General features: G+C 38.3%; 1 protein-coding gene across 1 annotated transcript; it reads right to left on the bottom strand.

The window, feature by feature from the left end:
* Window positions 1-1912: 1912 nt before the first annotated feature.
* On the bottom strand, window positions 1913-24705 carry ALG5 (ALG5 dolichyl-phosphate beta-glucosyltransferase). Its single transcript, XM_080575778.1, has 10 exons — window positions 24572-24705; window positions 23439-23610; window positions 22133-22179; window positions 21413-21481; window positions 20047-20139; window positions 18990-19103; window positions 17584-17643; window positions 14105-14256; window positions 4413-4498; window positions 1913-3193 (listed from the first exon to the last, which is right to left on the bottom strand). The coding sequence occupies exons 1-10, from the start codon at window positions 24641-24643 to the stop codon at window positions 3081-3083; spliced, it is 978 nt and encodes a 325-aa protein (XP_080431904.1). The 5' UTR covers window positions 24644-24705; the 3' UTR covers window positions 1913-3080.
* Between the last annotated feature and the right edge of the window lie 102 nt (window positions 24706-24807).

The raw sequence follows: 24807 nt of genomic DNA, 5'->3' as shown, positions 1-24807 counted from the left end.
GCATACTGTCCCTCTTTATCCTTTGTCTCATGTGTACACTATCCAAACTTCCAACTTATAAACAGAAAGTCTATCAATCAAATTGCCTTTGCCATACAACTTATTAATTCCTGAATCAATCCAATGAACTAAAAATACGTATTTAGGAAAAATAGTCCTTATATAAGCAAATATCTCCTCATAGCACATATGCACAATGTGGGAAAATATCAGAAAGGCTACTTCTTTTTTCCTATGTTCTTCCTACTTGGCTTTCTAATTCTGAAAAGTGAATTTATATCGAAGCTTGGTATGTATAGTCTCCCATATCTTTGTGAAAGATTCCTCCATTGCTCCTTAATGCTGTTCAGAACTGGGACCAGGAGGCCTACTGCAGATTTCGGTGACCAGGGGTGGAAGAATAATCTGCCTGCTAGCAGGCATTTATGGATTAGCCTGCTAGCAGGCAGTTATGGATTAGCACATAAAGATGAGATACGATTTGCCAAAGGGTTTCGTAGAGGTTAGATAACAACTGAGAATCTTAGAAAGGGAACCTGAGTTCCAGACTCTGAAAATTGCTCTGTCCCCAGTCCCTACTTGTTTTAAACCATGTCATTTCTGTCCTAACCTTATTCTTGTGGTGGACTTGGCTTACTGAACCCCTTAAGCTTCCCCTTCCCTCATTAGTAATGTTTCTTTTTTCCATCCTTAACTGATCTGTCTCCTTTCTCATTCCCTTGCTCTACTCTTTTTGCTGAGTCCACTTCCACTGCTGTTCCTTTCCCATTCCTCGTGCAGTCTCAGTTTCCCATCTTCCATTTCACTCACTGGCTTCCAGTCTCAGCCCCAGGCTGGCCTCCTTTTCAGTTTCTCCCCACACTCTTTCTGTCCCAGTTTACTCTTTTTTTCCCCCCTCCCAGTTCAACTTTTCTCCCCACTGCGTGTGTCACCACAGTGTGTGTATCAGGCTACACCTGTAGAAGTAAACTAAACCTGTGCCAGGTGTCCCCCAGCTGCCCATGCCTGTCAGCGTGCTCTCAAAGTATTTTTCAGGCACAGTTTGGCAGTCAATGTGGGTCCAGAACTAACTCCAACAGATGTTGGAGTTTGGACGTGGCAAGCCTGCTTTGAAAGGCAGCTGGGAAGGAAGATGTAGGCGTTTGGATGTGACCTGTGCCATGTCTGTTGACCTCAGAGACAGAGAACAGACTCTGGACTACTAAGATGTGTAGTGACCTTTATCCAGGGCTCAAATTTACTGAGATAATTCCCATTTCTCCCTTAAAAGAATTCCCTGCCCACAAGTTCCAGTGTCCAACCCCAAAAAGCTCAAATATGGTAAATCTAGCCTTACCTCTGCATCTCTCAGGTTGGAAGATAATTTTTTTTGGTGTTGTTGGAATGACCTATGCACAGTTGCTAAAGGAGACAGCTCAATAAAGAGAGAGTTACTGGAGCGTTAATCTGCATTTTTTTTTTTTAAAAAAAGCTTTGTAGAATATACTATTTTTTTTAAAATTCATAAACTTAGCACCCCCTTTCCAAGTTTTGACATCCAACACAAAAGCAGAATTTCTTAAAGAAGAAGTCACCAGATGTTTACTTACCATGCAGAAAACAATGCATGACCTAAGTCTCATCATTTGAAAAAGGTGAACTATGTAGGTTAAAATTTAAAATAAAGTCAATTTTAAGATAAGACGAGGGAAATTTTAGGAATCTGCTTTTGAGAACTGCTTTTGGCAACTTGAATTAATTATAGCCAGAGCTGTTACTGTCCAAGCTTGATCAGGGCAATTTATTTCACCAAAACTGAGAAGCTCGTATTCTATTCAAGCAATGTCAGCAATGAATCATGATTGATTCCACAGAAATGACAGAGACGTATGTGAACTAAGACACAGTAAAATCTGCAAAATAAAACCAAAGATATTTTTGAGAATTTATTCCAGCACTTAAATTGACAGAAAACTGAGGTAACCCTAACAAAAGCAAAAAATATTGCAGTACACCATTGCAGAAGACATAAGAAGAATCACCAGTTAAAAATGTGAAAATACAACCATATGCCCTTCATTCTTTAAATCTGTTCACATTTGTATTCGTCTTTCTTTGTTGGCAGTCCACAACTGTTCTGAAAGCACTGAAATTGAGTACTGTAATAAGGTATGGCACTGCTAATAAGACTTGAGATCTTTCTCTCCCTCTCTGATCTCATTTGAAGTACGAGAACTTCAGATTGGCATTGTCGATGCACAGGCCCCCAGTGTGCCTAGGGGCTCATTTTTGCATGCTCTGCATTAGTTTTCCATGCCCTTTTCACTACACTTTCGGAGATGCCAAGGACTCCTAGCCTTCAGCATTATTCAGCAGTATTAATTAGTGTGTATGAACAAAACATATTTATAAAAGACAACATTTTAGAATGAAATGTGCTTTCTTTCTCTTGGAACTCCTATAGTCTAGAGGCGATTTGCAGTTTGATCTCAGACAAACTATTTCAGCTTCAGACAACAACATTTGGAATGTCAAGAGACTACTGAAAGTCGTTAGAACAGCCTTATGAACATTACTGTTATAACTCAGTAAAACCATTTAATGTTTCCCATAACACTGAATCTAAATACACATTAGAGCGAGCCCTGATTGATCATTCCAAGTTGCAATATGGCCGTATATTTCCAGATACTACAGAAATAAGTGGCTGTGGTCATTCACAACGCAGTATCACACCTTGTAGAATAGAGTGCCTCTTTTTAATTTGTATAAATTTCACTAGGAGAAATTCCAAATGTATGATGAGACAAGAGCAGACATATCTCTGTGAGTGAGCTGATAAGACATGTTAAAAAAGTACTATTTAATAAAATAAAAACCTGGCTACCAGATAAGAAAATCTTTTTTGGAAATGCTTTCTCTTTTCAAAACATTGTAGAAATTCCCTGTTGACAATCTTACAAAACACGTACATGCTGCAAAAAGGAAACATACAGCAGGAGCAATGAAGAATTACCTCAGCTTTCATCACCGCTTAACTTGATTGAAATTGTTCTCATGTTCCATTAAGTATAATAATACATTTGGAAAATGTAAATAACCTAATTACATTTTCTTGTTTCAAGCTGCCAGGCACCAGTCATATATCGCAGTCGTATAAAAAGAAGATCCCTGCCCATCTGCAGCCAGCTCCAAAAGGGAACTAACTTAGAACCTGTGATTAATGAAGAAGAAAATCAGAAGGACATTGTTAGAAAAAATGAACAATGGCAAAACATACTTTTACTAGTCACAAACCTCTGCATTCTCAGCACATTCAGCACTACAAACTACACCTTAATTGTCATAAAAAATATTACAAAAATATATATTAAAAATATATTGCCTTATAGCAATTACGTTGTACAATGAGTGGCAGCAGCAGTAATTCAATGTATGCCACAGGATGCACAGTATTCTCTGCGACAGGGCTTTGTTCAAATAAATAGGAACCTGAATACCAATAGTTAAGCAAATGATTTCTGAACGACTTTGGAAAGTGTTTGGAAATTGTCTTTGAAAGACAATAACCTCCCTATCTCTTACAGCAATAAAATGAATTTGCCAGTCTTCAGGCAAGGTAAGGAACACACACCATGAAACCAATTCCTCTTCCATCTCTGCCAACATTTGTGCTAGGTGGCACAAATGGAACTGTATTGAAAGAAAATATTCTCTTTTATAGTAAAGTTGGTTTAGGATGTTCTCTACTTGCTTGCACCCTTTGTCACCGTCACAGTTCATTATACTTTTTGTTGTTCAGGGGTTTTGTTGAGGAGAAAAGATTCAGCTTAAAAATAAAATGTTATAGAAAAGAAAAGGAACTGCATTTGATCAGAGGAAGTAAGCAAGCAGAAACGAGCAGTACCTCTTAAGTTGTTTTTTTTCTACTGAGAAACGTATAAAGCTATTCTTTCTAGTACCCTAGTAACAGAGATCTCTGTGTAAGTTTCAAAGAATCAAACAAAATCTTAAGAAGAGAGGGTGCTCTAGAGGAGACCTTAACAGATGGGTTGAGAATTTTGGAAGGAGAGACAGAGAAACAGAGCTGAATCAATAAACAATGATGGTCAGGCTTCCTGCAGAGCATTTTACAATTGCACTATTTTTATTAACACATTATTGCAAGAGGACTTGCTGAAGCAGTACTCTATCCTAGCAGTATAATTACCTATCTTTGTCTCCAGTGTTACCCATTCACCTACTCTTCCTGTGCCTGTGCTACCATGCCATATCAGAAGGCGGGCAAAGACATGAAATTCAAAATTTTTATGGAAAGAAGGCTGTGTGCTATCAAAATTGGATAAAACAATCCACTCTGGGAAGACCCTCAGATATTTTATTTGGGAGTGACACTTAAGGAATCTTACCAAGAAAAGAAACCATTTCCTTACCTTCAATTTCAGTCCAGTTGACAGCAACTTCTGCTATAGGTATTCTCAAGTGCTGAGCTATGTAAAGAAGTTCTACATCAAATGCCCTGAAATAGAACAGGAAACAGCAATATAGAGTGATATATATTTCCAGAAGGAATGTGGTGGTACTGTTAATTAAATCCTTAGCGTAATTTAAAACAGGTTGGTGCTCAAGTTATGAAGTTCGTACCAATTCCCTACAGGTCTGATGCACATGAAAGGGAAAATAACTTCCTTGACTGAATGACTAAGAAAATAGCCAACGTACAGAAAACAATACTTCACTGCACTCTGTTTCTGAAGGTGTGTGTCATGCTGAGCTCAGACCACTGCTCACTTTTCATTCTGTCACAATCACGATTTAGAAAATTTTGAAGACCAAGCAGTCAACTGTGCAATGTCAATCTGCATCTCTACTACTTTCATCAGAGGACGACTACCCACTGTGTTTTTATGCTGATATGATACTTCCTCCTTGTACTTTCTAAGTGAAGAATAAAGGCAGTAGCATAGAAGTGATTTGAGAAGGTAGTGTACATAACAGAGCCTGAACAACAGCTGTACGTTACCCAGTGACCATTTAATGTACAACATAAAAACCCTAAAGACCTGTCTTTTTGTTTTTTTTTTCCTGCACAATTGTTCATAGGCTGTGCAGCAAAATGAATTGGGGAAGTGATCCTACGCTAATTAAGTCATCTGACCCCCTTGTCTAGTTTCTCCAAAATAAGCTTTAATCCTCACTGTTCTCTGCACAGAAAATTGTGAGCTTCATTCTTACAAGTATATGCTCAAATAGTCCCTCAGAACTGAAGCACTGAGGCTATCAGTATTAGAAAAGTGCTTTGGCAACGGTAGCTTATAATGCTTCTGTAGAAATCAGCATATGAAGTTACCGGTAGTTGCTGTTGACAAGGCTGAATGCAAATCACAATTATGAAGCTTTTGGTGATGCTGGTTACATTTCTTAAATTTATTGATTGCTAGGTCTTTATTTTCTCCCATTGCATTCTTCAGTTTCCAGTAGGGCTGTTCTTGTTCCTTGCTGGTCATTGAAATTCAAGCTAAAGACTTCCTCTCTCATAAAAATACGAAACAAAACAAAAACCACCACCTTTTTGATTTTTAAAGACATTAGTCTGTATTAGAAGAAAACTATCAATGGCCATCCATATCTGATTTCTGTTAGATTCAAGATATATTCAAACACAAGTTCATTTTCCAGGGAACTAAACCTTGAAGGTCAAGGAATTCGAAATATTCTAGCCAAGCTATTGGTAAGGTTTCCAGTTTGAAGCCAGTGGAACAGAAGTTGCAGAACAACTTACATAGGTCTTCAAAATACTGCTGTGAGGCAGTCAAATACGATTCAACACTAACCCATATTTTTTCTCTGTAACTTCATACTTTTAGAATCTCTTTAAATTCTCTTTGCTAACTCCAAATCAATTGTTTTTTGAAACGAGAAAAAAATAATAATCTGTTGCCATTGGAGAAAATGTATGCAATAAAATAATTAAATAATATAATTCCTTCGTGCTTCAAGTGTTGTTTGAATTCAAGCCACTAGTACTTCCATTTATACAACAGCTGTGGGACAGAAAGGTGGTCAAGAGCAAGCAAAAAGACATACTTTAGCGGGTGGCTAGCCAAATTCAGACATTACTTCCTTGTACTTCGATCCACCCTCTCCTTTCATGCAGTGCAGGCTATTTCTGCAAAATTATTAATGAATGCAACAAGAGAAGCGACTTTGAAGTAATTATTCAGGTATGACATGTACACATAAGTTCCCACTGAAGCACACAGGCCTGCTGGTGAAATTGTTACCAAACACACATCAACCTGAATTCACACGGTAAGTACGTGTAAACAGAACTACTGATACCACTCTGAACAGCATTAAAACATGCAAAGGCAGCATAAACAGAAATTATCTACAGAGACTAGATATTTTATATAGAGAATTTAGAACCATTATTCAATTTTGATTAGGACGCAGACCTTTTAATTGTCACAAAAACAGTTACAGGAATAAATTTATGTATTTTTTTTCCTCAGTCAACTGAATCTGTGCCGAGCAGCCTTGCCATTTTGCTGTTTTCTTTAAATTAGGGCTGAATATTATTTTATTAATTATGCCATGGTCTCTTTTACTGAAATTGTACTACTTGATTTTTTGCTGACATTTTATATTTGTAAGCCAAAAACCCATGAATTCACCTTTGAATGTTTATGAGTCATATGTATTAAGAGTCAATCTAATTTTGCAATACATACTACTTAACTGACTAAAAATCTTAAGAGACACAGAATAATTGTCTGATGAATTATACTATATGAACTGCTCTAAAAATATTACTCCATGAAGTATTAGCCTGGTGAACTAATGGTTGTTTGCAACAATTCCTATGGACAACCAATTACCGGAATGTCAGCAATATACATCAGAGTACAGCAACATTAAATAGTTTGGCGAACTACAGTGCTCAAAGTATAAAAGGACAGGAATTAATCAGGTTGAACGCTAATATTGTTACATGTGGCTGTCATTTGTGTGACAGTGAACATATCCTGAAATATAAAGAACTCTATTCGAGGCTGAAAGGAGAATGACTTTCGTAGGATGCTGCTGGGGTACTGTTTTCCTTCAGCTGTTCCCCGCCATCTTCCAGCACAAACCGTATGCGTGCTAAAAGAGTTAATGAGGGAATATGGGTTGTACTGTACTCAGTACACCGATGATGCTACGCTCAGACTGCAGACCACCAAATCCAGGCAGCACAGAAGTACTCAGTTTCCCTAGCCAGGATTTCGGCGTGGGTATATTAGCTGGAGCCAGCTCTAGAGATCAAAGCAACACCAGTGGATGAGCCGATGAGTGCAATACACGCGCTTTGACATGAAGCAGCACGTCAGCCACTTGCGAGTAGTTAACGTGTGACAGAACCACTGTTGGGAAGAGCAGGGAGTTGTTCCCACCGTGTACTTCAGGGGATCCTCCTGCAGAGAGCAGATGTAGGCGCCTCCTGGGCGTGGAACACAGTTCAGAGCACCTACGTTTGGCTCTAGCTTGAATGAATTCCTAGAAGTGCTTAACACTCTTCCTTGATCACGTAGAAAGTTCAGGCTCTAATTTAAGTACCTGAAGTTACCCCAAAATACACGGTGTGAACCATTTCCCCACCTACTCCTAATAGTGGCTCCATTATGTGTTAATTAACACAAACATGAAGTATAAAACACAGAAAAACTTTTCCGTGTGGTTGTGTTTATGCTAAATACTTTTGATTAAGTTACAATTTAAGGCTATGCTGGCAAAAACTCGGTTGAACACCAGGTTGGTAGGTGTTTAGCTGAATTCAGTCCCTTTTAAACTGAACCTGCAAAATGTTTCAACTTATATCTATCCTGCAAATTTAATCATTAATTTGAAATTGCTGTTTGGCTTTGTTGGTCCAATACTAAATGTTTCAAATATCAAAATTTGGCCTTCTGATATACCATTGCAACAGAAATTTAGAACTTTTCTATAATTAAGACGACGTGTTGTTCCAGCAAACTCTTAAAAGGCAGACAAAACTTTCAATGGCCAAAGAAAGAATGAAATATACTGTCATGCTCCAGCTGTACTGGGGCTTTTGAAAGCCCACGTGTGCCTGCTCGAAGCAGGATTTTTTTTTACTTCTACAAGACAAAACAGAGATAGTTGTAACAGCGAAATATTTTTGTGTTGATTAGATGTCCATAAACAATTCTACTTGTCATGCATAAAAACAGGAAAAAACAGTTCATTCCACTGCTTGTGTTCGTCTACAATGCTGAAGAGGTGGAAAAAAGTCCTTCCATACCAGTATTTGTGTGTTTATCTAAGCAATGAACGCTTCTTTTTCTGTAAATTTTTTTTTACACGCTCACATTTAGAGGTTAGTGACAGACTGAAGAAGCAAACATGACTTTTTATACTGAATTTGTGTGTTTTAAATGTGAAAAAATGGCTTGTTCAATGCACAAGACATTTTTTTAGACAAAAGTAATAACATTTTCATCTATTGTATCAATATTCTAATCAATTTATCTAATCAATGATCTTCTAAGTTGCTTAATATCATTATAAATTGCTACTTTACAAAATTATGTCAATCAAGCCAGAACAAAAACTGTGTTTTGAATTTCCTCTCATTTTATCAATATTCCAGGTAGGATAATAACTGCTGCCATGTCTAGCTCTTCTGTGTAAGGAAAGAAAAAATTCTGGCTGGAAGAAAGTTTTTTTTTCTTTTTTGTAGTCAGAAAAAATATCAACGATCAAATTTTGGATAGGAAAATTCTGCCAGTGAGGCAATTGAATTTCCCACTTCTCCTCTTGCACATTATAATTTAACATAGAAAGTTACACTTTTCCAGGTCAAAACTACAGATGCAGAAGTAAAGCTTCTTTTGGAATCTGAAAGTGAGTAATTCCAACCATCTCTATTACGTTTTTAAAATACCTCTTTTAATTTTCTTTTAAGTTTTAATTTAAAAAATGTGCTCCATCCATTTGTGAAAAATAGATTAGTGGTATAATCAGATTCAGAACCTAAAACACAAAGCATATGCTCTCTGTTCAAAAGCTTGCTCTCATTTCAAACTAATGTCAAAACTTTGCTATGTAGAAAGTAAATTTCAAGAATGTTTAGTTTGCATTCATATACATACAGCCATCTCTCCAAAGAACAGTTACACACAAGAAGAAAACACTCGCAAAAAAAAAATTTTGTGTACAAAATAAGCATGACTTCTCAGTATCAAAAATATAAACAGTTTCCAGCATCTATTAATTTTTCAAATGCTTTCTGAACTTTAGAGTTCGAGTAATAAAATATTCCAGGAAATATCTTGGTCTCTTTTGAAAAATTGTTATGATTCTCATCACTGTAACGATAAAACAGTATCTTTCTCTGTATATTTCAGTTTGCTTTTAAGATTTCCTAAATATAAGCATCTATAAATTAAATTCAGCATAGCAAGAAGGCAACTGTGGTCTTAATTTTCTGGTATTTTTAACATTAAAGAGGTGATACACAACTCAGTGTCAACTGGAAGAGAAAAGCACGATGAAAGCAGAAAAATGTGGAGGTCTGAGCTACTAGCTTTTCATTTCTACTGCAGCTGAAATTTGTTTATTTCCTCGTGATTAAATTAATACTGAAACTGTCAAAGGCAGACACAGGATCATATAAATGAAGATCATGACGTCCTGTCCTGTTGCTACCCCCCTTCCATTTTTTTCCTGTGACAGGTGGATATGGAAACACAAGGCTCCATTTAAAGGTGGTGCTAATCGAACACTAAAAACACCATCAGCATTTGTTTTTGGTGTCTCTGATAACAATCGAAGTATGGAAACTTAAAAATCTTTCGTTCTCTCCTGCCTAGCAGCAGGATAGCTATGTTGCTTACATTGAGCAGAGTGCGAGACGTTCAGTTTCCAAGAAAGAGACTGTGCTCCTAACACTCGCTCTCTGAGTGAGGTGTGTTATCAGCCTGCTGAGAGACATGCAGACAAAACACCTGTATTATTTCTTGGGTAAGTGTTGCTCTGCCTTATGGCAGTATTGACAAGATCCAGCACTTCAGTGCAGTCTACTGCTACCCAGTGCTAATTCAGCACTTAGGCTCCCTGGTATGCAAAGACACTTGAATTCCTTTTTCTGAAGGGAAGAATTCTCTGGGCTTTTTGTCTACAGAAACAAGCAACATTGCCCATATGGCCCAGAAATTGACCTGCCTCAGATACAAAATTGGGTTAGTAGTCTTCACCTTAATCCACAATGTTCAGGATTTACTGAATAGTTTTGTATTTTTAATGCAATTGATGCACAAGCAACTTGACATTTTTCCTACATATTGTGACACCGTGAGTGGAATTTACCCTGCTGAACTCCAGTTACCTACAGAGATAGCTCCTTCTGTACAAATCGTCCAGCATCCCTCTGTAGTCAGAGGCAGGAAATGGGCACTTGTTGGCCACACTTCATCTGGCATATTTTAGAGGCCTACACTAGAAAGAAACGAGTGATACCCTAATATTGTCCCTTGTTCTTTTGCTTCAGATGCTAGGTGACAAGCAGACGCACTCTAGATGAGATGGAAGGAAATCCGGTCCTTTGGGTGCATGTACTTATATTCTAGCTGAGCAATAAACTTAATTCAGGAAGGGACTATTAGAAAACCAATTTTATAGCCATTTTATATTAACATCTTATTAAATATGTCATATATCAGCGTTTAGTCTAAATACGACCTCCTGTACGAATTCACTCAACTCCGTAGCACCTCCAGAAATTGGAGCCTGACAAAACTTGAGCAGGAAGGCTCTTGCAGAACCTGCAGTCATTCTCTTAAACAGCTTACCACACGCTGGTTCAGCAGCAGGGAAGCCCGTGACAGACTCTATGACCATGCTGCTTGCTCTCGGATGGATACGATCCTATTAAATGCTGCTTGTTTGCTGCATTCTCCAGCACTCTCCTCCCTTATTATTACCAGAGCATCTGAGCACTGAACTGAAATCTTCTTTCAGTACTTAACTAACAGGATTTTAAGATTCAAACAGATTTTAAGATTCAAACAGAATCAACTGATTTCTTTAGATACCAAGTAACACCACCGCAGTGATGGAGGGGTGGTAATAAATGTAGATTTAAGAGCCTTTTGTCCAGTATCAACATGGAGGTTTCTCTCCAATTCCTTGCCAATGATCTCAGTACGAATGAGTTGTTCTGTGACCCAGTTAGGGATACTATATAATACTGAATACTGAGTTCATCAGGCAGCTGTAGGAAGAAGGCTCCAAAATCCTTCCTCTGACAGCTTCATACTCTCCAGGTGACAGAACTTCCATGCCACAGCGTCTAACCAGTTTTTATTTTCATTTTTACACACCAGCTATATGATGGAAACATATCAGAAGCCAGTTTTATTTAAAATAAGGAATTTCTACTACTGGATTACTTCAGATTATTACATTATTAAATACAAAGAAATCCAGTGCATGGTCCTGTGAGATGAATGGCTGATGTCTCTATACCATTTCCTACTGCAGCTGTCCCAACTGTCTGTACACCACAGACATTTCACTTAAAACAACCATTTCCTTCAATATACTCGCTTTTCCCACATGCTTATTTCTTTCTCCCCGAGTTTATTTCCAGATCTTGCAAATACTGACTGGGAAAGGGACAATAATCTGTTTTGTGCACTGAAATGTTAGCTTCCACTTGCGCAAGCTGGATGTTAGCTATGGAGCTGATGAGTAACTTTTGAGTCCATATTGTAGTATTTTCTTCAGCAGTGGCAAAGCCTTTCATCTTGAGATCTTTACTGTTCTGTCAGATTTGGTTGAAATTAGCCAATAGGTGTGAAAATAAAGGGAGGGAAGCACAAGAACTGCCTGAAAGACAGACGAGTAGAAAAGCAGACAGTATATTGCCTGTTTTGGCAGAAAATTAAAGGAAATAAATAAATAAATAAATAAAAGTATTACTTTTGGCAGATTTGTGACTTGGAAGTATCTGAAGAGCTGCTTTTTGGAAGAATTTGAGCTGTTCTTTTTTTTGACTAACAAAATATTCTTCTTCATGAACCAGCAAGTTTCAGATAAAAAGGAAAACATTTATGGGATTGGTTTATGGATTATTGTAAATAAAAAAGCAAGTACTGAAGTCTAATTTTATAACAGCACATAAAAGCACAATGTATTAGCACACCAAGTCCTGAAGTGCTGGTGTGTTCCACACTAGCAATAAAATTACTACAAAATAAATTAGCAATATCCCTTTATCACTGCCTGTATTCTTGGATAGTGGGGTACAGGTGACAGCATACAGCACAATTATTTTTACTCTTTTGTTCCTTTGCTGATAGAGAATACAAGTGGCAGAACAAATCTTAAAGCTCTTCTTTAAGAAGTTGAACACTTTTTGTATGTCTGACCAGTAAGTAAAATTACATTCAAAACACTCAGTTTAAAACATCATAAAATTGATGATTGCATTTTCAAAGATTAAAATAATTGTTTTAATACATTCCTTTCAGTGTTCCTTCTTGAACCGCTTAAAGAGTAAAGTTAAATAGGATAATTTTGAGATGTGCACTTCTGGGCCACGGATACATGTTTAGCCACGTATTAAGAAAATTCCTGAATATGAAATTTACACAATTTTATTGGTGTTGGAGTTAGCAGCACAAATAAAGATTCTAGCTCAGCTATGGTTTTCTTTATGGCAATCAGGAAACCTCTCAGCCAGGAAAGCAATTTTGCAGATGCTGGACACACAAAATTCCAGATTCAGTTTAAGAGAAGCTGCATCATACGCATCAAATTTGTGTGCTCAAACACTACCTTCGCAAGCCCATTCTCTACGAGTGATAAAGCGTGACTACCACTGCCAAAACTCAACCTAAAACTAGATGTAATGGATTTTACTGAGACTGTGGGATTAGGCATTTTTTTGGGAACACTGGTCAGCAATTCTGCTCCCTGTAGCAAGCAGTAGCCTGTGAAACATTTTTTTGGATGAACACAATAATTTGAAAAGATTGATTATAATTAAACTTGGGGACTGTCGTGATGCTTTTGAGCAATAACTGTGGACTAGGAAGTTTACAGAAACTCTGGTATTTATGGGGAAACAGCGTTTCAGTCTCATAACAATAGTCACGACTATAACTCTCATAAGGGAACTGTTCTAGCTAAATTATAAAGAAAGTTCTAAAGTAATTCAAAGATCATACATCATTTTCTAGTGCCTTAAATTAATGAGATCTATCAGTAGCCCTTTCGTTAGATATTCCAGCCAGAAAATAAAGGTATTTTCTTTTTCTTTGAGCCTTTAGCAATTACCAATATCTTGTCAGATATGGACATTAGGAAAAATGCTTTGGTTAAGGAACACTCAATTATGAGGTTGTATTGCATAAAAATAGTTTGTTAAAAGTTTTGAATAGGATTTATAACCGTCAACTTTCCACATCACAATATCAGCTTCTCTCCATTTCTTACTCAGCCTTTAGGGCTCATATCTGTAAAAGGAGAGAGGACTCTCGGAAATAAGTAATGGAATATAAGACCAAAAAAAAAAAGTCTGTTTGGGTTTTCTTTCTTTTAGATGTGAAGAGAGAGGAGAAGAGTCCACTCTCCTAATCAATCACCTATTGGTCTGACAAGGCAAAACCAATTTGTACTACTTCTGAGTACTACAAAACTCTTTCTACACCACATGTCAAAGTAAAATGGACTTGCAAGGCATCAAAGAGTCAACTGTTATCCAAAATCTCTGCAACGTGGTCTTACAATTCTTCCTGCAGTTTACATTGGATGCTATTTTAAAGTCAAAACTTAGTTCAAAACTCAGCAAGTCCATCTGTTTCCCTTATCCCTATCTTCACAAAAAGAAAGAGTGAAATGAACTAATTCCTGAAGTAGATCTTAAGAATAAAATAGAATTCCTAGCAAATACCAAGGTATTTTTACTATACAAGTAGTACTGTAATTCATCAAGAAACTGGGCAGCTAGGATTTATGCACAGACATTGTGTTTCATAGTAGCTGCAATGCTGGAATTACTTTTTCAAAACCATGTTCAATACGGAAAAGAAAAAAACACAACAAAAAGAGAGTTTACCAGCGTTCTACATGAAGAGTTGAGAAAGTCCGCAAGGCAGCTTCTCTGGTTAAGAGTTTAAATCCACACTGCGTATCCCTGATTTCTTTGACACACAGAAACCATACAAGGAAGTGGAACCCGTACATAAGGAGAGTTCGAAAATATGAGCGCTGTGAAAAAAAGACAAGAAGTTTAGATGGCTTCATTTATGTGATGAGTGAAGTGTTTCAACAGAGCTGGCTTACAGGACAATAAACATGTTTTGTGACAGCTTTCAAAGGCTGTAAACTATTTTTGTTTAGCACTGGAAGCAATCCAGAACTTTTTGATTCTTACAGTGAAACGAAGTTAGAGCTGAAAAGGAACAACTTGCTGGTCAAGTTCACGCTTAGAATATAGGCACAGGATATGAAAAGTCCAAATTCTTGTTGCTGCTTTCCCTAATTCAGAGCAGCTTTCCATTCTGTACAATAACATACCAAACACAGCAGAAACCCAAACCTGGATTTCAACTCAGATTGAGTGATACAGTCTGTGATTTCCAGGGAACTGGGGGTACCAGGAAGAGGAGAGTGAAGGAGGAAGGTGGAGTGGCATGCTACATTGCTACTCCACTGCGTGTATCTGTCTGGTAGGCTGAACAAGTCCAACAAATTCAAAAGTTAACACAACCGACACTGGAGAATAAGCCAGCAGGGCTGCATAAAGACTGTTATTCTTAAGGATATACAGTAAAAACTACCCAGGTTCCAGCTGCTACTCCAAAACATTTCTTTTGAAAGTTTATTGTTATTCCTAAAAACCAAAACCAAACAACAATAAAAAACAGGAGCATCCGTTGTTTGCAAAACACTTCTTTCATTAAAGATTCAATGATCTCCAGAGATTACACACAATGTGTTAAGGCACTTAAAGGAATGCAATTAAAGAATGGATGTTTTTTTTCAGCATGTGATGGATCAAGTAACAAACAGGACAGAAGTAACAGCTGCTGTGTAAGGTAATTTTTCATTTTATATTTCCAGCAATGTTCCAGTCACCTCTTTTGTTCTTTTGCAAATATATTTTATGTTCCTGCTACAAGTTCTCACAGTCTATTCTTTGGTTACACTTTTGCCCTTGACATAATAATCACACAAATGTGTTTGTCCATGGAATCCAGAAGTCGGCCTCTGGGTTTGCAGAGATCACTCCTAGTCTTGTGTTCAAGACAGCTCCTAAACAAACAGGACTCAGACCCACAAATCACTTCTGAACTCACTGCTGAATTAAGCTGAATTTAGATTATTGTATTTAAGACAGCAAGCCAAATACCACGCAAAATCTTTATGAGCCAACAATTCATCTGTTAAACATCTCTGGGTGATAAGAGATGCCTTTAAAGCTAATAATTGCAAACCTCAGTTGAAAAATGGGAAGATGTTCAGCTTATTATGTAACGGCTTTTGGCTTAAGGAAATTAAAGTTCATACCTTATGCCTCTTAGAAAAGAGCTCTCGCCCTGAGCTAATGGTAGATCTGGTGTGGATTTTTTGGCTCTGTTGGTGAAGGTGAGCCACCCTGTGACCAAGAACACAACACCACTTACTAGTCCCAGAAGGAAAGCTCTAAGAGGCTGCGTGACTGCCATCCTGTAATAGCGTGCGCTTACTTTGCAAAAAGGAGCTCCTGGGTTATGTTCATTGCTCTCAGGACTATTTATGCCTTTATTTATGGACTCATTAAAGTGCATTAACAATTCTAGAAGCAGAACAGAAATCTTGATGTCTTGAGACTTAATTTAAGGGTGAAATTCTGGTCTTAATAAATCCCACGTGGCTTCTTATCACAGCTTCATTCTACTGTCCTAGATGCCACTATGCCCAGAGAGAAATCCCAACTTCTCAAACATTATTTTGCATCTTTTTATTTATTTATTTATTTTTAATACCTATTGTCCTACTCAGCACTTTTTTCCCAGTATGGTTGTCCCTCATTTCCAGACTGGGGACAGCTGGGGTGATGAAACGTGCTACATATTTTAAACAGAACATTGCTACCTAATCAGTTGATGATTCCATCATCAAAAAGTCAGAAATAGGGGGAGAAACAAGAAGCAAAGGAGGGATACTTTCATCCTGCAAACTCTATTTTTGCATTAAAAGATGAAGTGCTGTTCCAATTCTTCTCCCTTACCTAGCAAGACCCTTCAAAGATGCTAAGAAATATGAATGCACTGAAGAAAGTTCATGTATATTCAGTGCCTCAACACAGCAGGAAGGAATTCTGTGGGCTCCAATTTATTAGCTACATGGTCTCCACCTAGCTACCTGGTCTTCATGTAGTAGCAACATTTCTAGGACTCACAGGCTAACTGTAAATGGTGTATTCTGTCCCACAGGCATGCAAGTTCCATGTCAAAGATTTATTCTTATTTGTGAAAATTATGTGTTGTTTTTTTTTTCCCTCCTTTTTTTTGGGTGAGGATGCTGACATACACACACCAGTATTTATAAGAACTCTTTTCAAGTGAACTGCTCCAATGCTACCTGATAAACCGGAAGAAAAAAGATCTACCAGGTGCTGCACAACTTCTTTTGGACTTTTTTAAGGATTTTAGTATTTGGGTATATATATATTAGTTTCAAGTATCAAACATCAGCATAAACAAAGCTTACTCTTGAGAATATTCAACACGATGAGCATATCTAACGATGCTCAAAAATATTAGTCCAGCAATGCGTCTGTTGCAATACGAGTTCCATGCCTGTGCTTTGTCAACTATTGTCAGCCAAGATATCAGAAAACCAGATGCAAGATAAGACTGTGCCTGTGCATCACTGTTTATTCCACAAGAGCCACGCACTGAACAGGACTGTTCAGAAGATTGAGTACAAACTCAAAAATTTTACTATAATACAGAAAAATTACAGTACAGTACTTTCCCACTGATTGAGATACTCTTCAAAGTTTATTGCTAATTATCCCTAACTCACTTTGAACAGGCCTCAAGATCTGTAGATAACAAGCTCCTGCTGTGGAAGAGAATCAATGAAAGTGAACTCATCAGTTGCCTTCCACTCCACCACTACTGGCAGAAAACGTACACTTGAACAGAGACCATTCCACTGTAGGAGCTTTAACTCATCAGTCACAAAATGTTAACTTCTGCAGACTGTGCCTAAAACTTTACTTCCTAATGACAGGAAACCAGAATGGTCTCTAGCAACCAGTTAAGTCAGGAACTTGAAGCTCTGCTTGTAAGATGTTCTCAACTAGAAAAACCGAATCCTTCAATCGTAACACTAACTGAAACCAGTTCAAAGTTGGTGGTGCCTGAAATCTAGAACACATCCATCTTATGTAACGGAGCAGCATATGCTCCACTCATGGCAAGCGTTTTCTACTTTTCAGCTTCCATTCTTTTACAGATCTTATTTAATTGTAAAACCTGTAGAGCAGATTCAAATAACGGAAATATTTTGAGTACTAGTACACAGAAAGAAAGGGAAACAAACCTTTGCTATTGAGTCCTTTTCCAGATGAGCTCTAGAACCACAGGAAATAGCCATCTGGTTCTGTGCAGGAATTCAAATTAAAGAATTATTAGTTAAACTAACATTTGCTGAATCATTGGAATTTTCTGTGAATCTCCACGTGAAACCTTTATGAGTAATGATAACAGTATAATAAAAACTTCAGAGGCGTATACTCTCCTGCTTCCTGTAGCTGCACTTTTTCTACTGCTGTATTCCAAGGCTAAAATAAATCTTTTTTACAACTAACAGATCATCTAAAGGTTATTACATTTTGTATATGGTACATACAGATTGCTACAATTTATTCATATCTGGCTTACTTTATATCATTCCTCTGAAGTATGCATACAGTAAATGCACTAAACACAGATATGCAGTGAGCATTGCAAGGCTCCTAAAGTTATAACGTATGTTTCCCTTAGATATTACATTGTGAAGGGATAACAGAATACTTGTTGCCCTGATCTATCTTCAAACAAGTAAAACACCCCGGTTTCAGTCACAAATATAACCCCAAATTAAATCAAAAGAGATGATCAAAACAGAATATTTAAAGTTATTCTCACACTACTACTTCTGACATAAAATCCCCCAAATCTGCTGTATTTGAGTGTGGGATTGACGATGGAGAACCAGCAACAACTGCTGCCAGCTCGGCAGTGAAAAGCATCAGGGAAACACTGCCACCCGGTGGCCCCAGTGCTTGCGTTCCTACACTCACGGACAGCTGCTGCCCTTTATACAGGTGCAGCCATCAGAGAGTTGCCACTGGAAGGCTGTGTATCATTCCTTGCATATTGGGAACCTAGCTAGATGTACCCCTCTGTTCTGCACTTAAGCGCTAGGCTCATGAAAAAAAAACTCAGTTCTTTCAGGTCAAGCACCTGAAAGACAATGACCATCCAAGGAGAAACTCGTTCCACAGTTTTTTGAATTGGTATTTACAACAAGAATTCTTCCAGATACTGTCATTAAACAAACAATACTGAGAAAATAAAACCTCTAAAAATAGAATGAAATTAAGATGCACCCTTAAAGTTATATAGGATGACATCAGATAAGAATACTATAGTTAACTAAGCAAAAACAGTACTTTTAAGTGAATAAAACATGGTATTTATACAGAGTGTAACAACTTCAAAGGAAAAATGGTAAACAGAACATTATGTGCTGCGTTAAAATAGGCACTGTGAGTGCCAAGGAGGTAAGAACTCCATGGAAGCTACCTCCTGCAGCCCATTCTCACAACTTCTAAGTGCGAGGTCTTCAGACTGATACCTATGTCTTCAACTGGATCTCAAAGAGCTTAAGCTAAAGAGAATTATAAAAATTTATCTACATGCATGTGTATTAAACTAAAATACACAGAGTTTATTTATACTCACAGGCCACGGTTGAAGATTTTTTAGACCTTCTTCTACTTTTTCAATATCTGCAAATTTTGTAGCTCCATCTGCATCTGCCATAAGAATTTTTTTCCCTCGAGAAATGAAGACACCCTGCAATCAAAACAGTCAATAAAAATCCACACCTTCCAAATGAGTATTTGTCATAAGCTAGCTGCAAACACTACAAACACCTGATGTAGCAACCCGAACAGTGGTATCTCAAAGATTCAACGCAACAGGCGAGGCTTAATATTCTGCTACTAACAACAATTTATTATTTTATATTGTAACAACATCTAAAGACTTCACACACTGCACTGTCCCAAAATGACGGGGAATGCATAAACACGAAAAGTTAGCAATCCCTCTCCAGAGAAGCTTGCAAACTAAAAGCTTTACAAACTGAAATTGTGAGACATGACAAGTTGCTACCGTCAGCTAAACAGGGGAGCACAAAGCAGTAATTAGCAGTTGCCACCACACTGAACAGCCTTCCTTTGTCATTTAACTATGGAAAGGAGGATGCAGTGCTATTTTTTTCAGGAGAATTCAAAAGAGAATCTTATGTTAGTTCTGAGAAATAATAAGTCTTAAGTCACAGTGTCACTGCAAAACATACGTGATGCTGCAGGTTTTGTCACGTTCTTGGTCAGAGATCTTTGACAATGTTTGATGGGGTCCAGACAGGGAAACAATTAACGGTGGGTTTGCCAAATATATTGTCGTAACTGAAAATGTGTGACTTTGGGAAAAAAAAAAACTGTCAGTGAGGCCCCACTACACACTATGAAGTGCAAAACTGTATCACACACAGAATCACCATATAAAAGAGTTTTTTTGTAATTGTTCTTCTCAGGAATAAAATAGTTTCCAAGATCTACAATAAGCTTCTCTTATAAAGAGTTTTTGTTTTAATTCATGGAACCTATACTCATTTTTCTGGCAATCATTTTGTCAATATATTGAAATCATAGTGTAGATCAGCACAGCTCTACCTTCTGCATATTTGGGCACAGGTAGTTCAGACAGAGAAGGAGATGAAAGTACAAATTACCATCCTGACTGCTCCTCCTTTCCCTCGATTTTTTACCAAAGAAAGAACTCGCACTTTGTCGCTTCCATATTTCTTGCAGTACTTCATTGCAACCTGATAGACATACAAAAAACGAGCATAAAACAAAAACAGGAATCAAGGTAGAAGTTTACATTTGCTCACCCTTTCTTTTTTTTTAATTTAATAGCACATAGCTATAACCACTTCAGTCTCCACAAATACATTGCCAGTGTTTGCTGGAGTCTGTTTGGGGAAATAAAAATCAGTTCACAGTCAACAAAAGAAGACTGGAGATGCTAGGCATGTTCAGTAGAATAGGATATTCCTCCAAGCAATTCTAAACCCCATTCACTCAAGTCCAAAAGACTCACAATACTAATGTAATTTACATCACACTATTTCAGACCCTTTATACTAACACAAATATTTAATCAAAAAATATGTATTTTTTACTGCTGCTACCTATTTCTCACTTGTCTTGCCGCTCTCTGTTGTCTTAAACAAACAAAAAAATCGGTGATATAAAATCCTATTCACATTGATGTGCAGGCTCCATGCTATGGGAGAACAAATAAATCAGCTTTTTCCTCTAATCTTTTCTAACAGCTGCCACAAGTCCTTGCAAGTCCAGAGGCCCATGGCCACAGTGCACTCAGTTAGAAATGATACTAGAAGGAATGCAAAGTCGATAAATATATATGAACAGTACTTAATGGACAAGCTTAAGCTTGAGAAACTTATGAAGAAAATGAAAAAGCAGCATTCATGTTAATACCTGACCCAAAAGTCTACCAAGCAGTAGTTAAAAATAATAATAAAAAAATCCCAAGTTGGCCACCTTTCCTTTCCAGTGACATTCATCAAAGTAGGAGGAGAAGAATGCAGAACTATTTTGAAAACACTGTTACTGTCACTGGGATTTTAAAATGAACAATGCCACAAAGGATACAGTAAAGAGCTACGCAATATGTCAGCCATTCTGTCAATTACAGTACGAATCTGCTATTTTAAAAGGCTTCTAATGTTTCCTTAAGTTTTTATTCACATCACTGTGCAAATATGGAACATTTTTGAAGTCTATTGAAGCTAAGATTTGAATTTTTACAATTTCAGCAGCAGAAAAAACTGTGTGGCCAGCACGTCAGCCAGTTAAGAATACTGGCATTCAAAAAATAATTATATGTGTATGCTCATGCATATGTGACATCCATAATGCAGGTAGGACAATGATAGAAAGTATTCAGAAACTTGAATTTGCATCGTCAAGTATTTCAAGTAACAAAATGTAAAGGCAAAACATTATTCCACAACTGCAATGTAAAAATCCATACCTTTGATTTCTTGGAAAGACACTTCTTTTTCTTACCTTTGTGGTTTGATCTTTACTTCCATCATCAACCACTATTACTTCATAAGTGAATGAAGGATCTCGTTTCTTAAAAACAAGAACAGAAAAAATGCATTTCATCCAATCTCTGAAGTCCATAGTAGGTGTTTTCAACATCAGCATACTTTACCTCTGGCAGTTTTCAACTCATTCATGTTGAGACAGGCACCAATATCATGCAGTACATTTGCTACGGTAGCAATTTTAGTCAAAGAATTTTGCCACATTTGACGCCTGTTCCATCATATTGGCTGTCATATTGTTCCTCAACTACCATTTAGAACTAAAAAAAAATTAATTTATAAGAGATGAAAGTTCAGAACAACATCACTGCTAACACAAACAAACCAAACAAAACCCACAAGGGGCTTCTTACCCAAATAACCAACCCTAATGAAAAACACGTGTTTAAAAAACTGTTTGGGACAAACAATTATATAGTTTAGGATGTTAAATGTATCATTAGTCCTTAGTCTCCATCTTGGAGAGATAGCATGCATCATATAGTAGTAATTAAATTTAATTAAAATGCCTTCCAGTATTCAATCTGAAAACAACTGATAAGAGACAGAAGTGTTACTTCCAAGTGGCTAAAATTACGCTATTTAACATACAGCAAAAAAAACAAAGTGAATAGATCACAGACTTATTACATATAGTAAATAAAGATAATATATTTTGAATGCAAAATAAAAATACCTGTCTTTTTTCCAGAAAATCCATAGCTTCATCCATCATAAGAGGTACTAGACAAGAAAAACACAACAATGAAGTTAGTAGATTTGAACACGCTAAACACCAAAAAGCATCTGTACATGCAAGCTGACAACAACCCCAAAGCTAAGATGAGCAAACTGCTTTCTTCATACCACACCAGCTTCAGTAGACAAGCTTAGCACCTGCAATTTTAAGCCCCATTCTTTGAGTGCAAGAACAATGAAAAAAATCACAAGACAGAAACAAAAATTTGTTTTAAAGATTAGAACCCACTTTCCATTTTAAAATGCAATTCTCTAAGTAGTATTAAAGAAAAAAATAGAATAATCTCCAAGACTGACCCTGCAAACCAGCACTGACTTTCGTCTATTTAAACCAACTGACAGAGAAATTCCTAATGCTACTTAGTCCCATGCCTTCTCCTACTAAGGCTGTTGGCTATGATGCTTCAGCCAACAAACTTACGCTATTTTTGCAGCTGATTTATCTGCACGTTAGAAAGACATTCGACGTTACGGTTGTCTTTGCAGGATATGCTCATTCCTGAGCACATCACCAGCGCTTATTCTGTCTCCAGCGAGACAACTAAATGAAAAGCACATGAAATATTTATGTTCTTGCTTACTGCAAGCACACATATGAGAACCAGAACTGAGGAATGCACTGGACTCAAGAAAGAGCCAGGCCTACTTTGTGTCCAGATGTACGTTGTTTGTCAACACCCCTCAAGAGAATCCCCAACAGCTTGGTAGTTTCACTCACCAAGAACAGAAACGTGCTTGTGCTATCATGTCAACCACAACTACAGCTCTACGGCTTGACAATTTCTGTCACATTGGAAAGACTTCACTTTTTAGTCTTATGTCCTCATATATATGGCGAAGCCAAAAGCAAAACAGCAGAATCAAAACCATCAGATCATCCCTTTCCTGCTTGTCTGAAACTGCTGCTGTTGCTTACAGCAAGTCTGAAATTAATTTTAAAAGTCTGTTTATGCACCTTGCTTTACAGCAACTACAGGGGCAATGAGTAGCTATCATGCTATACTTTATCAAAATAAAGCAGATTCCTACAAGTGCTCCATCCTACTTTTAGCAGCAGCAATCAAATTACACAATATCTTAGTTTTGAAATTCAATGTACTTGGACTGTTTTCTGGAAACTGTGTAGAAAATCAGATACATAATCTGGAGTGCTAGAGTCTACTGCCAACATAAACTGACCTCTGCATTATCAGAGGAACAACAGATAGATTTTCTTCTTTTTCTCAAAACAAGAAAAATCTTACACCGGTCTTCCTCATTGTATGAAGGCACAACAACAGAGAGTTCCTTTGTGGGGGGATCATGTATACTTGGTACAGATTCTTTCCTGCCTTCAGAGTTTATGAAGAATTTTTCTTCCTCATATCGGTGAAGGGCTGGCATTTTTACGGCAGTTATGTGAGCAATCACACAAACCTGTGATGAAAAAGATAAGCAAGAAAATATTTGAGCATTGTTTATATACCAGCAATGTATTAAAGGTTTATCTAGCTGCTAAATACGTTACAAGGGGCAACGAAACATATTTCAGTAATGAGATGAATCAATAGTACATTGCTTCATCCACCAAACTGCAATGGACCTAAACTTTCTTGTGCGAGTGTTGATCTGCTCGAGGGTAGGAGGGCTCTGCAGAGGGATCTGGATAGGCTGGGCCGAGGCCAACCGCATGAGGTTCAACAAGGCTGAGTGCTGAGTCCTGCACTGGGGCCACAACAACCCCAAGGCTGGCTATTAGGAGAAATTTCTTCACCGAAAGGGTTGTGCGGCATTGGAATGGGCTGCCCAGGGAGGTGGCTGAGCCGCCATCCGTGGAGGTGTTCAAGAAGCGCATAGATGTAGAACTTGGTAGCGCGGTTTAGCGGTGAACTTGTCAGTACTGGGTTAACAGTTAGACGAGATGGTCTTAAGTCAAGACTCCGGGCGACTCCGGATGCCCTTGAAGGGCTGGTCTAAGCCTCGCCGCACCTTGTCCAAATAATCTGTCAGCCAGCTGGCGCTGCCTCCGGTCCTGCACTGAGCCACTGGAAGCGGTGGCATTACACTGGAGCGCAGCACGCCTCTGTCAGAGCACTTCTATGCACAGCCGAAATACAGCTGGCACCTGTCTCCCCAGGTCCTGGGGAGCACCACAGAGGTAGCAGAGGTGGCGTGCGGCAGAATTTCGGCTTCCACGCGAAAATGCTCAACCTTGCTCCCCATTTTCGCAGCAGAGAAGCACACCCCTTGTCCCTGAGCGGCTGGGACAGGAGCCCCACTGCGGGTGCCTTCAGGAAGCGTACAACCCCCGGGACAAATCACACCCCTTGCGAGCCCCCCCCCCCGCTGCAAACACCACACACCCCGAGCCCTCCACGCCACCCCCGGGTGCTCTCACCAGGAGGAGGAGGAGGAGGAGGAAGGCGGCCAGCAACGCGGCGGCCTCGGGCAGGGGCAGCGGCAGCGCCATAGCCCACGGCGGCGGGGGGGAGGCAGCGGCTCGGCGCCCTGTGGCGAGGCTACAGCCACGCGGAAGCCGCCATCTCCTTTCCTTTCCCTTCCCTTCCCTTCCCCGCCCCGCCGTGCTGGCAGCCGGCCGGCAGCGGAGGCTTCTGGGCGCTCTAACCCCGGAAC

This window comes from Anser brachyrhynchus (assembly GCF_964034855.1).
Source record: "Anser brachyrhynchus genome assembly, chromosome: 1".
Taxonomy (NCBI): Eukaryota; Metazoa; Chordata; class Aves; order Anseriformes; family Anatidae; genus Anser; species Anser brachyrhynchus.
The sequence above is the reverse complement of the archived record's forward strand: the minus strand, read 5'-3'. Positions and strand labels throughout refer to the sequence as shown.